Source organism: Strix uralensis, chromosome 19, assembly GCF_047716275.1.
Source record: "Strix uralensis isolate ZFMK-TIS-50842 chromosome 19, bStrUra1, whole genome shotgun sequence".
NCBI classification, from domain to species: domain Eukaryota; kingdom Metazoa; phylum Chordata; class Aves; order Strigiformes; family Strigidae; genus Strix; species Strix uralensis.
The window spans coordinates 14,650,399-14,662,836 of NC_133990.1; the positions used below are offsets into that span (position 1 = coordinate 14,650,399).

The 12,438-nt window shown below is 42.3% G+C and overlaps 1 protein-coding gene across 3 annotated transcripts in view; it reads left to right on the top strand.

Annotated features, from left to right (window-relative positions):
- The window catches only part of KCNJ16 (potassium inwardly rectifying channel subfamily J member 16), a 35,326-nt gene extending 25,064 nt beyond the window's left edge, over positions 1 to 10,262 (top strand). For all 3 annotated transcript variants that reach the window (XM_074889267.1, XM_074889268.1, XM_074889269.1), the window contains one exon: positions 5,783 to 10,262. In XM_074889267.1, coding sequence (XP_074745368.1) covers positions 5,859 to 7,148 — 1,290 coding nt within the window. In that variant the 5' untranslated portion in view covers positions 5,783 to 5,858 and the 3' untranslated portion in view covers positions 7,149 to 10,262. The remainder of the gene's footprint in view (positions 1 to 5,782) is intronic.
- Positions 10,263 to 12,438: the final 2,176 nt, after the last annotated feature.

A 12,438-nucleotide genomic window follows, 5' to 3' on the forward strand; every position in this document is an offset into this window, starting at 1 on the left:
TCTTGTCTCTGTATGGAGGTGTTGAATAAGAAGTCTAAGAAATACCCTTTTTCTCCAGCTCTGAGCTTACTTAGCCTGTTCAAAGTTTTCTTATATTTCTGTATTTACAATTTTTTCTTCTGCTGTTGAAAGACCAACATACACAAAATGATGGAGAGGAAGGGTGTTACTTATAAGGTGATGCTTGTAGAACTGTGTGTCACAATTTGACAGAGTCCCCTTGCTGGCTGGTGAACTGCAGCCCTACCAACCTCCGCTGCACTCAGTCATCTAAGCTGAAGTGATGTGAACAGCCAAACTTATTTTAAAGGGAAAGCTGAACCATTAAAGAAAAAAGCTCCTGTGGCTTCAAAGACATTACTATGGATGTAAGCAAGTTCTGTGATTGAAGCCCCCGCTGGGGTGGGCTCCACTCCTGTAAAGTCAGCACAAAAGCATGTACTGATCTGAGAGAGCTCTGGGTCATGCTCTGTGGTGGGAACCCCTCTCCTACATCCTTGCTCCCTACAGGTCGGGCTCTGGGTTTAGTTTAGGGGATTTTGCTTTCCCCTTCCCCTTATAGAGATGCCCTTTAGTCATTTGTGGGGAGCTGAGATGAGATGAGGAACGTTAAATATCAAAAAAACCCACTTGTAACATAAAGCTGTGCTTATCAGGCTCTCAGGCCTGACCTGTTAGAGACCAAGAATATCAGACACTCTCTGAAACTGTGAACATCACTGCGCTTTTTCGTTCTGCCAGAGGAGACAAGTGAAAGCTTTCACACCATAAAGATGAGTCTGTCTTGTAGGCTAAGGGTAATCAGACTTACAAGCCAAGCAGGCAGTAGATTTACAAGCACAGTTTCGTGCGTCCTGAAGCATACCTGGTGGAGACAGCCAGCAAACACCTCCGCAGGCAGTCATGTGGCATGCGTGATACGAGATACACAAACGGTGAATCATGATGTGCCAACCCCGCTCTGGGGATTCCATACCAGAAGCAGAAAGACTGGCTGTAAGTATTAGCAGAAGCTAGGTGCCTTTGCAAAGAGAAGTGAAAGGAAGGAAGGAAAGAAAGAAGGAAGGAAGAGTCTCAATGCTGTCCTGTAATAGATTTATTTAGATTTTGTGGGTGGTGGTTTGTTTTTTTTTTTAAAGGAACAAGTATTTGAGTCAATTCCAAAGCAGCTCAAAAGGTTTCTACTTGTCACATTTCTGGTGTCTGAGCTGAAAATCTTCCAGGGTTACACAACAATGACTAAAACTGGAAACCTTTCAGACCATTTCCAAAATGAAGCAGGAAACTGAGGTGATTGCTAAACTGACACTAGAGAGAGAGATCTACTTCCATGTGGGGGGGGCTAGAGTGAGAGTACCCAATTTCATTTGGAGGTTTTGAGTTGTTTTCTTTTTGATTTAATCTCAGAACAGAATTATTCTGGAACCAAGATCTTCACATTGTTCTGCTTAACGTTTTACAAACAGGCTGTTGACTGAAGTTGTCACTGAACAAAAATTCACCCCTACTTGTTTACATAATGGGAAAATATAGTCATAAAATGGGTGTAGCAACAACTCATTGGGTGTTAGGTTAAGGTGCAGCATAGGGATTATCCTCATAAAACACTGAGCCCTGAACTCAAAATATCAAGATTAAATTGACAATTATATTTAGTGCAAGTCTTTAAAAGGCTAAACTTGATGCTTAAGGCTTTTAAGTTATTGCTGTTCTGAGTTGAGTTGATGAAAATTAAGAGTTCAAGTTCTTCTGGCACAGCTGCTCTATTCAAGAGGAGCTAGATGAACACGATAAATATGATAAAAAGGCTTGCATCTGCTAGTGTTTGCTTTGAGGTAGTTCTGGGTATAAGTAGGTGCTGGGTTTGTTCCTATTTCTGTCACTGCACTGCTTTATGACCTTTGAAATACAGGAATTTACTTACCTTTCTCCCATAGCTAATTGGGGTGAAATTTTCACAGATAGCAATTGGGGGGTCAGTATGCAGACCGCATGACACAGGCCTCTGGAGCAGTTCGGTATTTCCCTGAGCATGTTTCAGTATCCAACACAGTAAGATCCTAGCGTTGGCTTAGATAATTAAGAATATATGCTGATTTTCTGAGCTCTGAGTCTGACACATACAGCTTTAGAAGAACTTCTGAACCCTCTCTGCCATTTACTCTGATGAAATCTTTGAGATTTCTCTATTTCTGTCTTCCTGCTCTCCTGACTGGATTCACTTCTCCATTTTTGTCTCTGATGAGTTTTTATTTGGGGGGGGGGAATACTTTTATAAGAATGGTTAGCAAAAGTACTGCAAATTTCAGCACACTTCTTCCTCTGAACCACAGAACGGTGTGCAAGAGGAGGCTCATGATGTGTACAAACATGCCCAGAAATAAAGGGAAAAAAAAAAAAAAACATGGAAAGTAAAAGCAAGACAAAAAAGGGCGAGGGTTTGTGTGTTAGTGTTAGAGGAAGGTGAAAACGCTTCCTGGCAACATCTGAGAATCATTTGCAGCAACCGATCCATGAGCTTTAGTGAGTAGAGAATGTTTTTAAATCCTCCCCCACCCCCTTTGTTAATCTTTACCAGGTAGTAGGACCTTTAATGTAATTCGTATGGCTTTCTTGGGGATGTGTAAAATATTTCCATTTTGAAAAATAAGATTTTTGAAATGGCTCTAAGATTTAAGTTCGTAAGTCTGGTTGTAAGTCTGTGGTCTTCTCCTCTTTAAAATTTGGTGATAATAATAGTCTTCAGACTGTTCTGCAAAAGGCAGCATGTCTCAGTAGAGTGAACGATGAACATCTGGCTCCACAGCCTCACTGCCTCTCATTTGGAGTAGGAAATTCACGTGCCTCTTTAAAAGTGTCCGCATGAATGAAGTTCAGGTAATAAAGACTTACATAATTCAGAAACGTTGAAGGATGGTTTTTTTGACTTAAATATTCTGAGCAACATCAGACAATGTAAAAGAGTTATTAATTGTGATGCATTATTATTATTGCACTTGAAAGACTTTAAGAGGTAGCCTGGAAAAGTTCTGATTTGGCTTACCTTTAAGCACACCCAAAATACTGGGCAACATTTTTAGCTGGTTTGGAGTGGCTGAGGAGGCTATTTCCTAAGACTTTCAAGCACATTTGGGATTTTAGGTCATCTGGGGCACGTCTCCACTGTGCAATGCCAAATGGCTCTGAGCAATCCAATTTTCAACACGACAGAGAAAGATTAACTCAGATGCTGAGAGCAATGTATGTCTGTTAGTGTTGCTCTGCACTGACTCTTTGTTACTCCATCTAGCTTCAGGGCTAGATTATTTGGTTCTGGTTTAGGAAGCTCTGCATCACGTTCCCTTTCTTAGTACAGACATACTTTTGATTGTTTTGCAAAATCCAATCTAGCATCTTACTGCATGACTTCATTTATACCAGTCAAAAATGCATCACAGACATCCATGAGCAGATATGTATTACTACAACTTGTACTTAGGAGAGAGCCTAAGTAGCGTTCCTAATCCAGGATGCCTCACAAAGTTGTCTCCTGTGTTTTACAGACTACTATAAAATCAGAGTGCACTTTGCCACATAGCTGCCTGTGTGACGCTCCATGATTCTTGCCAGCACCAACAAAATCTAAAGATGGTGCCAGCAAAACAGCATTTTTGAAATATGGTGATTGGCTGATGACAACAGCAGAGAGTGGAATCAACTCAGTAGTCTTTGATTCATGAACTGTTTAGCCCTTTTTAGAATGTTGGGATGTTTGTGAGTATTTTGAAGGAACTCTAGTTTGAATCAGTCAATAAGAAAAACAGTCTAAGCCTAATTGTTTTTTATTTAAGATTATATTGGCTTCTGATTACAATTTGCTTCATTTTCACACCTCACATTATGAGGTTCTTAAAAAAATAACTCAACATTTTCCAGTTTTTGTTTGTTGTTAAATATGACTTATAAAATGTTAAGTCAAGAGTCTTCAATAGACTAGGCTACACTGTTTGTTTAAAGCTATGAGTAAAGCAAGTCATATGAATGTTTCCAAAGACTGTATTCCAAGAAGTATTTTTGGAAACATTAATGTTGTGTTTTTTAATGAAGGCCACATTCTGAGGCTACGACACCATATGTCACATTCATTTCTGTACTGAAAAAAAAAAAAAAAAAAAGAAAAGAAAAAAGAAATGGAAACTATGTTTGGCTTTTAAGTGTTTTTGGAATACTGTCTATGCATGCTTGTCATTGTTCCTTGGATGAGAGAAGAGTTCTTGGTCTGTTAATCTAGTCCATCCAATATATATTACACTCTATGGGCCTGACTCTCTTCACCCTTGAAGTGTGTGCAGTCATTTATACTCAGGCAAAGTGAATGAAGAGCTGAGGAAAAAGACTACCACTAGGAAACTTTTTTTTAAATTCATTTTCCATGAATATGTTGGCTTCATTGTAAACCTACATCTGAACTTTTGTCAGCTGAAACCAGCTTAAAAATGGGAAAGGTACTTGTCATTTTTCCGTTGAAAGCTTAAAATTTTTGGAAGAATAATTACAGTTTTTCCTCAAAAATATTAGCTTTTTTTCCTTCAGAAATATCAGTTAGAAGCATGACATTTGGCAAAAATTTTGAATTGTTCTAGCTGTGTACCCTATCACTTCTGACTTGTCAGTGCTTTGTGTGTTAGCGGTTGGGATATGGTAGAATGAGCCGGAGACCTGCAGGAAAAGGCATTTGCCTTTTTCAATGCTGTATCCTACAAGTAATTCATAAGCGTCCTGTAACTGATTACTTCAGCTGAGACTTTCCTTTTTTACTGGATTCCAGTTGATGAGGTCTCAGTTTCTAACATAAGTTCTTGTTATTAGTCGCTAAACGTATAGCCTAGCACTCTGCACTGCTGAAGTTCATATGGTTGCAATCTGCAGGCACCCATTTTTTCTCTGATCTGACAGAGGACTCTCCTAATTCACATCACTTCCTAAATTTGTGTCATCCACAAATTTTATTAACGTACTGCGTGTTTGTTTCAAACTCATTAATAAAAACTGAAATACTTTTTGGCAGCTGGCTTGTTTTGTTTTGTTTTGCTTTAAGGAATGATTTGAGAGGGTTTCCAGGACCTGAGAGAGGTTTCTTTTTCATTTGAAATGTAAATACTTTTCTACAAATTGAACAAATATGTCTCTGTAGCACTAGCCCAGTAAAGTTCAATTCCATGACCAGGTTTTTCTGGGCAATACTGAAACACAAATAATGATGAGTGATTTTGTGTTTTATACATTTTCTGGTTAAAACATATTAGTACCGAACTTGCCTGCCAATGCTACTGAAGTCTCATGTCTAAATGAGGGTGTATTCTTAGGCATTTCTTCTAATGGAGGAAAACAAACAAACATGCAACAAATAATTAATTAACTACCTCAAATATTTGACTAATTTTAAGAGCGTTCATGTCATTCTCATGACTGTTCATGAGAGCCCATCCTGATTTGAATGCTACTTCACCAGAACATTAGAAGAGCTACTCACAGCGGGGTCACCACAAAGGTTTTTGATTTCTGTTTTCATCTACATACCAAATTTTGCTATCGATATGGACATTTCTAACTAGTTGAATTTCCAGCCGCCTCATATTTCCAGGCCTAAGTTTCTGAGCTATGTTGTGCAATGAATGTCAGAGTCTGTACTCTTCAGGAAATTGCTCATGATGGCCACAGAGTGAATGTATTTAGATTTGGTGTTACAGAGTTCTGGCATAGGAAATTAAAACAAAAATAAACTTTTTCTTTTATTTCATAGATTTCCAATGAACAAAGAAAACAAATAGCCCCTGGGACCTCAAGTGTGTTCTGTAAACTGATGCCACAAGGCAGGTATGAGAAAGATGACTGAACAGAGTGGTCGCTATAGGCCTGTAAACATACAGGGAAGTAAGATCAGTTACCAAGGCACTTGTCAAGAAAGCCCTGAAATGGGGATGAAAAGATTGCAGAATCGATTTCTCCACAAGGATGGCAGCTGCAATGTGTACTTCAAACACATCTTTGGGGAATGGGAGAGCTATGTAGTGGACATTTTTACCACACTGGTGGACATCAAGTGGCGCCATATGTTTGTGATATTCTCGTTGTCGTATATTCTTTCATGGTTGTTCTTTGGACTAGTCTTCTGGCTGATAGCAATCCAACACGGAGATTTATTCAATGATGAAGAAATAACCCCCTGTGTGGCAAATGTCCACAGCTTCACAGGAGCGTTCCTATTCTCCCTCGAAACCCAAACGACCATCGGTTATGGTTACCGCTGTGTTACAGAAGAGTGCTCTGTTGCAATCCTCATGGTTATCCTACAGTCAGTATTAAGCTGCATTATTGACACCTTCATAATCGGAGCAGCCTTGGCTAAAATGGCCACAGCTCGAAAACGAGCTCAAACCATTCGTTTCAGCTACTATGCTGTAGTTGGCTTAAGGGATGATAAATTCTGCCTCATGTGGCGCATTGGTGATTTCCGGCCAAATCACATGGTTGAGGGGTCTGTGCGAGCTCAGCTTCTGCGCTACAAGGAAGACAAGGAGGGGAGAATGACGATGGAATACAAGGACTTGAAGTTGCTAAATGACCAGATCATACTTGTTACACCAGTGACAGTCGTGCATGAAATTGATAGTGAGAGCCCCTTGTATGGTCTAGACCGGAAAGCTCTGGCCAAGGACAACTTTGAAATCTTGGTCACGTTTGTCTACACAGGTGATTCAACAGGAACTTCACATCAGTCAAGAAGCTCATATGTCCCCAGAGAGATTCTTTGGGGCCACAGGTTTAATGATGTCTTACACGTAAAGAAAAAATACTATAAGGTGGATTGCTTACAGTTTGAAGAAACCACAGAAGTTTATGCTCCTCACTGCAGTGCCATGCAACTGGATCGGAAGGAGCAAGAATGGAACCGAACCGAGAAGACACGGGAAAAAGAAGCAGAGACATCGGCACTGGACATCAAGTCATTTAGTACTAACCAAAAGTCATTTAGTGCCGTTGCTCTCATCACTAGTTGTGAAGATCCAGAAGACCCATTGACAGGTGTCCATCAGCCTTCTGGAGAAATTTCTTATCAGAAAGCAGCTGTGACCTTAAGTAGGCTGTCAATAGAGTCCCAAATCTAGCTTTTTACTGCAATTAAAATCACTTCCAACAAGTTGTCCTAGCATAGCTTTTAGAATATAAACAATGAACTCATATGCACAAGTATTTATATTATAAACCTCACTGACAGCCTGCCCACATTGTAATACACTGCTGAGCTGCTAGAAGGAGCTTCATACTGGTTAGCGTGGGTATCAGTAACGGATTAGCGTTGGCACAGGAAAACAGCTTACACTGGGTTGACTAGACAGCTACTGTACTTGAGCAAACTTATTGTAAACTTTATTACCCTGCAGGGACCAGTGCTGGACATACCCAGAGATAACGATCTAGGCAGGGAACAAAACCAGTGTGTCCTCTAGGGCAGATTTTTCAAAGGTGCCTAATTGATTTGGAAGCCAGTTCCCAGTCCCTCTAGGAGGCTCTGAAACTCCCCCACCATCACAACAAAAACCTTGCACCTCCCCGGCAGTTCAAAGAACCCCCATCCTGGGGTTACACTGGTGAATCTGTGGGGCTGTTGGTTGTAGGAGGGAGTGAACTGGCAAGAATCACTGAACCCGGTATTACTGGGTAGCTTTGGAAACCTGCTTACACCCTGCCTAGTCCTGTGGGATCCGCGGTGGGATCCTGGGGAGCTTTTCTCATTTCCTAGTCGTGAGCCATTCCCAGAACTGCCACTCCCTCAGCAGCTTGAGGTCTGCGGTATGTCAGCTGGCTGGGGGCTGCGTGCAGGTTGTGTTACGTGGCTCTGACGGCTGGGTGGGCTGGGGCTGGCCAAACTGGCTCCTCCGTGCGGCTCAGAAATCAAAACGAGACCTCAAGTTTGAAATCGAAATCCACAAAATCAGGTTGAGCCTCACAGAGAAGATTGTGTTTTTAGAATGAGCTGTGCAACATTTTAAATCGAAACGTCTTTCATTTCGGAATGTCAGCCTTGCTTTTCTTGTGAGTACATTATGCTTCTTTAAAAAGACAAAAATCAATGTGAGGACCAAACAGTGTGATTTTGTCAAAATGAAATTATTTTTATTCATCTGAAATGACTGTGTAAAAATGATCCTGCACAGAGAAATTCAACATACTCAGCTATCAGCTCAACTTGGAAAAAAGGAAAGTGTTAATGTTTTGAAGTTGTCTGTGACATGGAAGTTCCATGGCTCTGCACATCTCTGTAATTATTCAGTAAGCAATATCTCATCATGCTTTTTTCTCCTGATGATTACGGTTAATTTGCATTGTGTTTAATTATCATGCTAACGTAAAAATAATTATCTCTGAATCTGTGGTTGCCTAAAATGGGATTTATCTCACCTGACCTCAGCCATCAAGAAATTAAGTGTTTGCCTACTAGTCGAGGCTCTCTGTGGTTACTAGAACTCTTCTTCTGTCTTCACAGAGGAGTTCATCCCATCTGACTCTGGCTTTTTAGGGAGCTGAAGGCAATAGGATGCGTTCATCCTGGAAGTGTTCATCCCTCTCCATTTATTGTTGAAGGAGATGAGATGAGATGACTGTTGTGGAAATGCTCACTAACTTTAGGCTGCTAAAATTAGGTCTGACGAGTCATTCACATCATTCTGACTAATTAAAAGTTTTTATGAGCTCATCACATTTAATGAAGAAAAATAGCATGCTGAATTTTTTTTCCTGAAATTTACTCTATATAGTAGTATCGCTGCATTATTTTAATATATTTGCATTTCTCTTTTGCTAGCACTTGTCTTTGGATAGATGTGAATGCTTTAGGTAAAGGCAAGCATATTAACAAGCCTAGGGGGAGGTGGTTATTCCAAAGCTCATTAATTAGCCTATTTTATATGCTGAATCATCCGCAGCATTCATCTCTAACTGCAGTAGAAAACAGCTTATTGTATCCTGGATCTGAGCACTGGCAGGCTTTGGGGAAATAGTCTAGAAAATGGGAAGGAATGTAGAAAAATGTGTAAGGGACTCGGTACTTATGTGGTGTTGGAAAAAATACCATCCGGATTGTACAAAGTAGAATACAACCTTCAAGACATGTGAAGTAATCCTTCCACACTCCTCTGTCTTTGAAAGATCTTGGCTGGGTTACTTTATTCAATGCTGGGCACCACACTTTGGGAAAGACATGGAGCAATCTGAAGATAATCCGGAGATCTAGAAAACATCTCAGTGAGGAAGTAGGGAAATAACTGGAAGTCTTTCAGTCCAAAAAAGGAGTTGGGAAACAAAGAAACAGTTCTCAAACACCAGAACTGCAATGCAGGAGAGAGGGACAATCTGTTGCCTGTATCTGGTGGATAGGACAGGAAAACATGGGCTTAAACCGAAGCCAAAGAGATTGAAGTTAATTAGGAAACTGTCACAAAGAAGGTGAAGGACTGACAGATCGGTGGGGTGTGTGATCTCGGTGGTGGTGGTGGCCCTCGGGAGCCTGTTGGAGAAAATGACTGTCAGGAGTGATACAGAACGGTCAACCTTGCCTTGAACTTTCAACCCTGTTTCTCTGTGATCCTATGGTTTTCAGCTGACATCAAATCTGCTTAACTGGCCACTTTACAAGTACTTACACACGTGTGAGTATTTGCCTAATCAAAATCCCCAAAATATCTTCGAAAGGTACGTATTTCAGGTGCTGTTTGTAAAAGTAGTTTCCCCTATTAAGCTGTGAATCTCAGCTGCCTTTCCCTCTCCCTGTTATGTACTGCGTGAGCCTCTTGCGGTGAAAAAAAATTCTTTCCTCGGAATGACTTTCCTGTAAGTGAAAGTACCAGGAGTCTGATTGAGCGTTTTGTCACATGCTCCTTGGTATAGATAGATATAAATACGTGAGCATGTATAGTAATGTATGCTTTGGCATATAAGTCAACCACTAACTGATGAGGGTCAGGAAGAAACTTCTCTCCTGGGCATGTTAATTCGTAACAGGCTACTATACAGTTTCTTCTACTTTTATCTACAGCATCTGATACCAGCCAGTGCTGGAGACAGGATACTGGTTGAACCACTGGTCTCAACCAGTCTGGCTTTTTCTGGGTTTCTCTGTTTGATATTTTAATTATATTTATCACAGTATAAAAACTATGTATAATAATGTATAGTAAAGCACGCATTGCATTTTTATGAATAAAGAACATGCCTCCACCACACACCTTGTGAGAGCACATTTTACTTCCCTTCAACCACAGTTTTAATCTTTCGTATCTTATGCACTAAGAGGTCATGGAAAGATTTATAAGGTGCAGAGTAGTCTTTTGACTTTAAAAGATGCCAAATCACAAGCAAACCCACAAAGTTATAAATACGTTCTGTGGAAGCTTCGTAGCATGAACTCTTGTTTGTTTGAAGGAATGAGCCAAACAAAGCCCTGCTCACGGACACACACACACGCTCCTGCACGGCAGCTGCATCCAGAGCTTGCTTACTTAACCTGCAGCTTCCTCACCTGGTGAGGGATCTTTGCTAGCACCAGGTGGATAAGACAGGAATGGACAGAGGTGCAGAAGGGATACACAACCACACAAAATGCGCAGACTCCTTCCGTAACTATCATTTAGGTGGGGCCTGACTGCGCTCTTGGTAGAGCCAGTCCTTACGTCCTCCTTGCCTTAGGAGAGGAACCAGGAAAGACTTGCAGTACACTGCTGTATACAGCAGCTTTGGGTAAGTAGGAGGGAGAATTTCCTCACCCATCTGCTCTTTCTAGATGAGGATGTTTCGCAAGGATTTCCACTTGTTTTTATTCATCCCCATTGCAGAGCTGAGCGATGCAAAGGCAAGCAAGACTCTCAGAAACCCAGCAAAAGTAATAACGCAGGCGTCCTCACAGCGGAAACACAGACCTAACCCCCGAGTCATCCCACTGAAGGGGATACAAGTGCCCCCCAGTCCAAAAGCAAGTGTCTGGCTGCGTTCGGGGCTGTTCCGTGAGTTGGGAACTGAAGAGAAACACCAGTACCCTCCCGCTCTGCCCGAGCATTGCACGTGTGCCCTGGGTCCTCGGCACAAAGCCAGTGCGTTGCGTTGAAGTTCAGCAGCTTCTTCCCAGCCACCAAGAAGCAACAACTGGTGTTTCTTTCTGCCTCAGCTGGAAGTTGCTCACCCCGTTCCCAGCTTTTCCACCAAATTTACCAGATGAAGCAAAATTTTAACAACAAAGAGGAAATACAAACCACTTCACATTGGACTCCTGAATCATGATTATAGCTGCATCTTGGGTTATTTTCTCTTGGAAAGTAGCACTATTGTTCTGGGTCAAGATTAGTTTATGTCAAAGGGAATATAATAAGACATTATTATATAATTTATTTTTCCAGCTTTGCCTACCACCGTTCATTAAGGCAGCTGGCATTTCCTTCCCCATTATCATGTATCATTTAGTGCATATTTTCTGTGAAGCTGATTTTCAGATGTGGGGCATAATAAATCCCCTTGTTTATCCCTTGTTTCTTACACACTGTGCAGGAGGTCTGACTTCAGCTGCCTACCTAAGTAGAAGCATTACAGTTACACAGTTACGCTGGCTTCAGGAAATAACAGGTACCTTTCAGGGTATCAGAAGTGTTTGTGCAGGAAGAAAAAATTACTTGTGAGCTTTTTTAAGCTCTTAAATCTTTGCTGGTTTTGAGCTGGGAACCTGCAAACAGAAAGAGTTGGTGTGTCTGTGGTGGGCCCAAGAGGCCCATTTAGGGAAGCATCTGACAACAAATTCACTTCCAAGCAGACAAGAGGAAGCGTGACAGAAGTGACACAAAAAAAGAAACAAGAAGCAATTCGTTTTAGTCTGGGATGAAAAATGTGGATCGATGGTTTCATGGGGCTTAAAATCACACGCGGAATTTAAAGCTTTTCCTGGGGTCAGTCCCGGTGGCTGAGGAGGCGATGGGGGAATCGGATAAACATCAGGCAAGGCGGGTATGAAGTTGGCCGATTCCCTTTCGGGCTCCCTCGCAAGCCAGCACTGTTGGAGCTGTGCGGTTGCCACCCGCCAGCCCACGTTTGCCCCGTGCTCCCCCAGACGGAGTTACTGGGGGCTGTCAGAAACGCCCGGCAGTTGCCCACCTAGTTGCGTCCCCCAAATCCTGCATCTCTCCGGGCCCAGCACGAACCCACCCTCGGCACCTCCCAGCCACGTACAAACGGTCGCGGTACCCCGTGGCCTCCGGGGGGTCGCCGCCACCTCGCCCGCTCCCGCTCCCGGCCCCGTTCCCGCCCGTTCCCGCCGCCGCCGCGGGCACTTGGGCGCCACCTGGTGGCAGCCTGAGGAGCGGCCGCGCCGCCGCCGCCCCCCCCCGCCCTCCTCAGCCCCCCTCAGCCCCGGCCCCT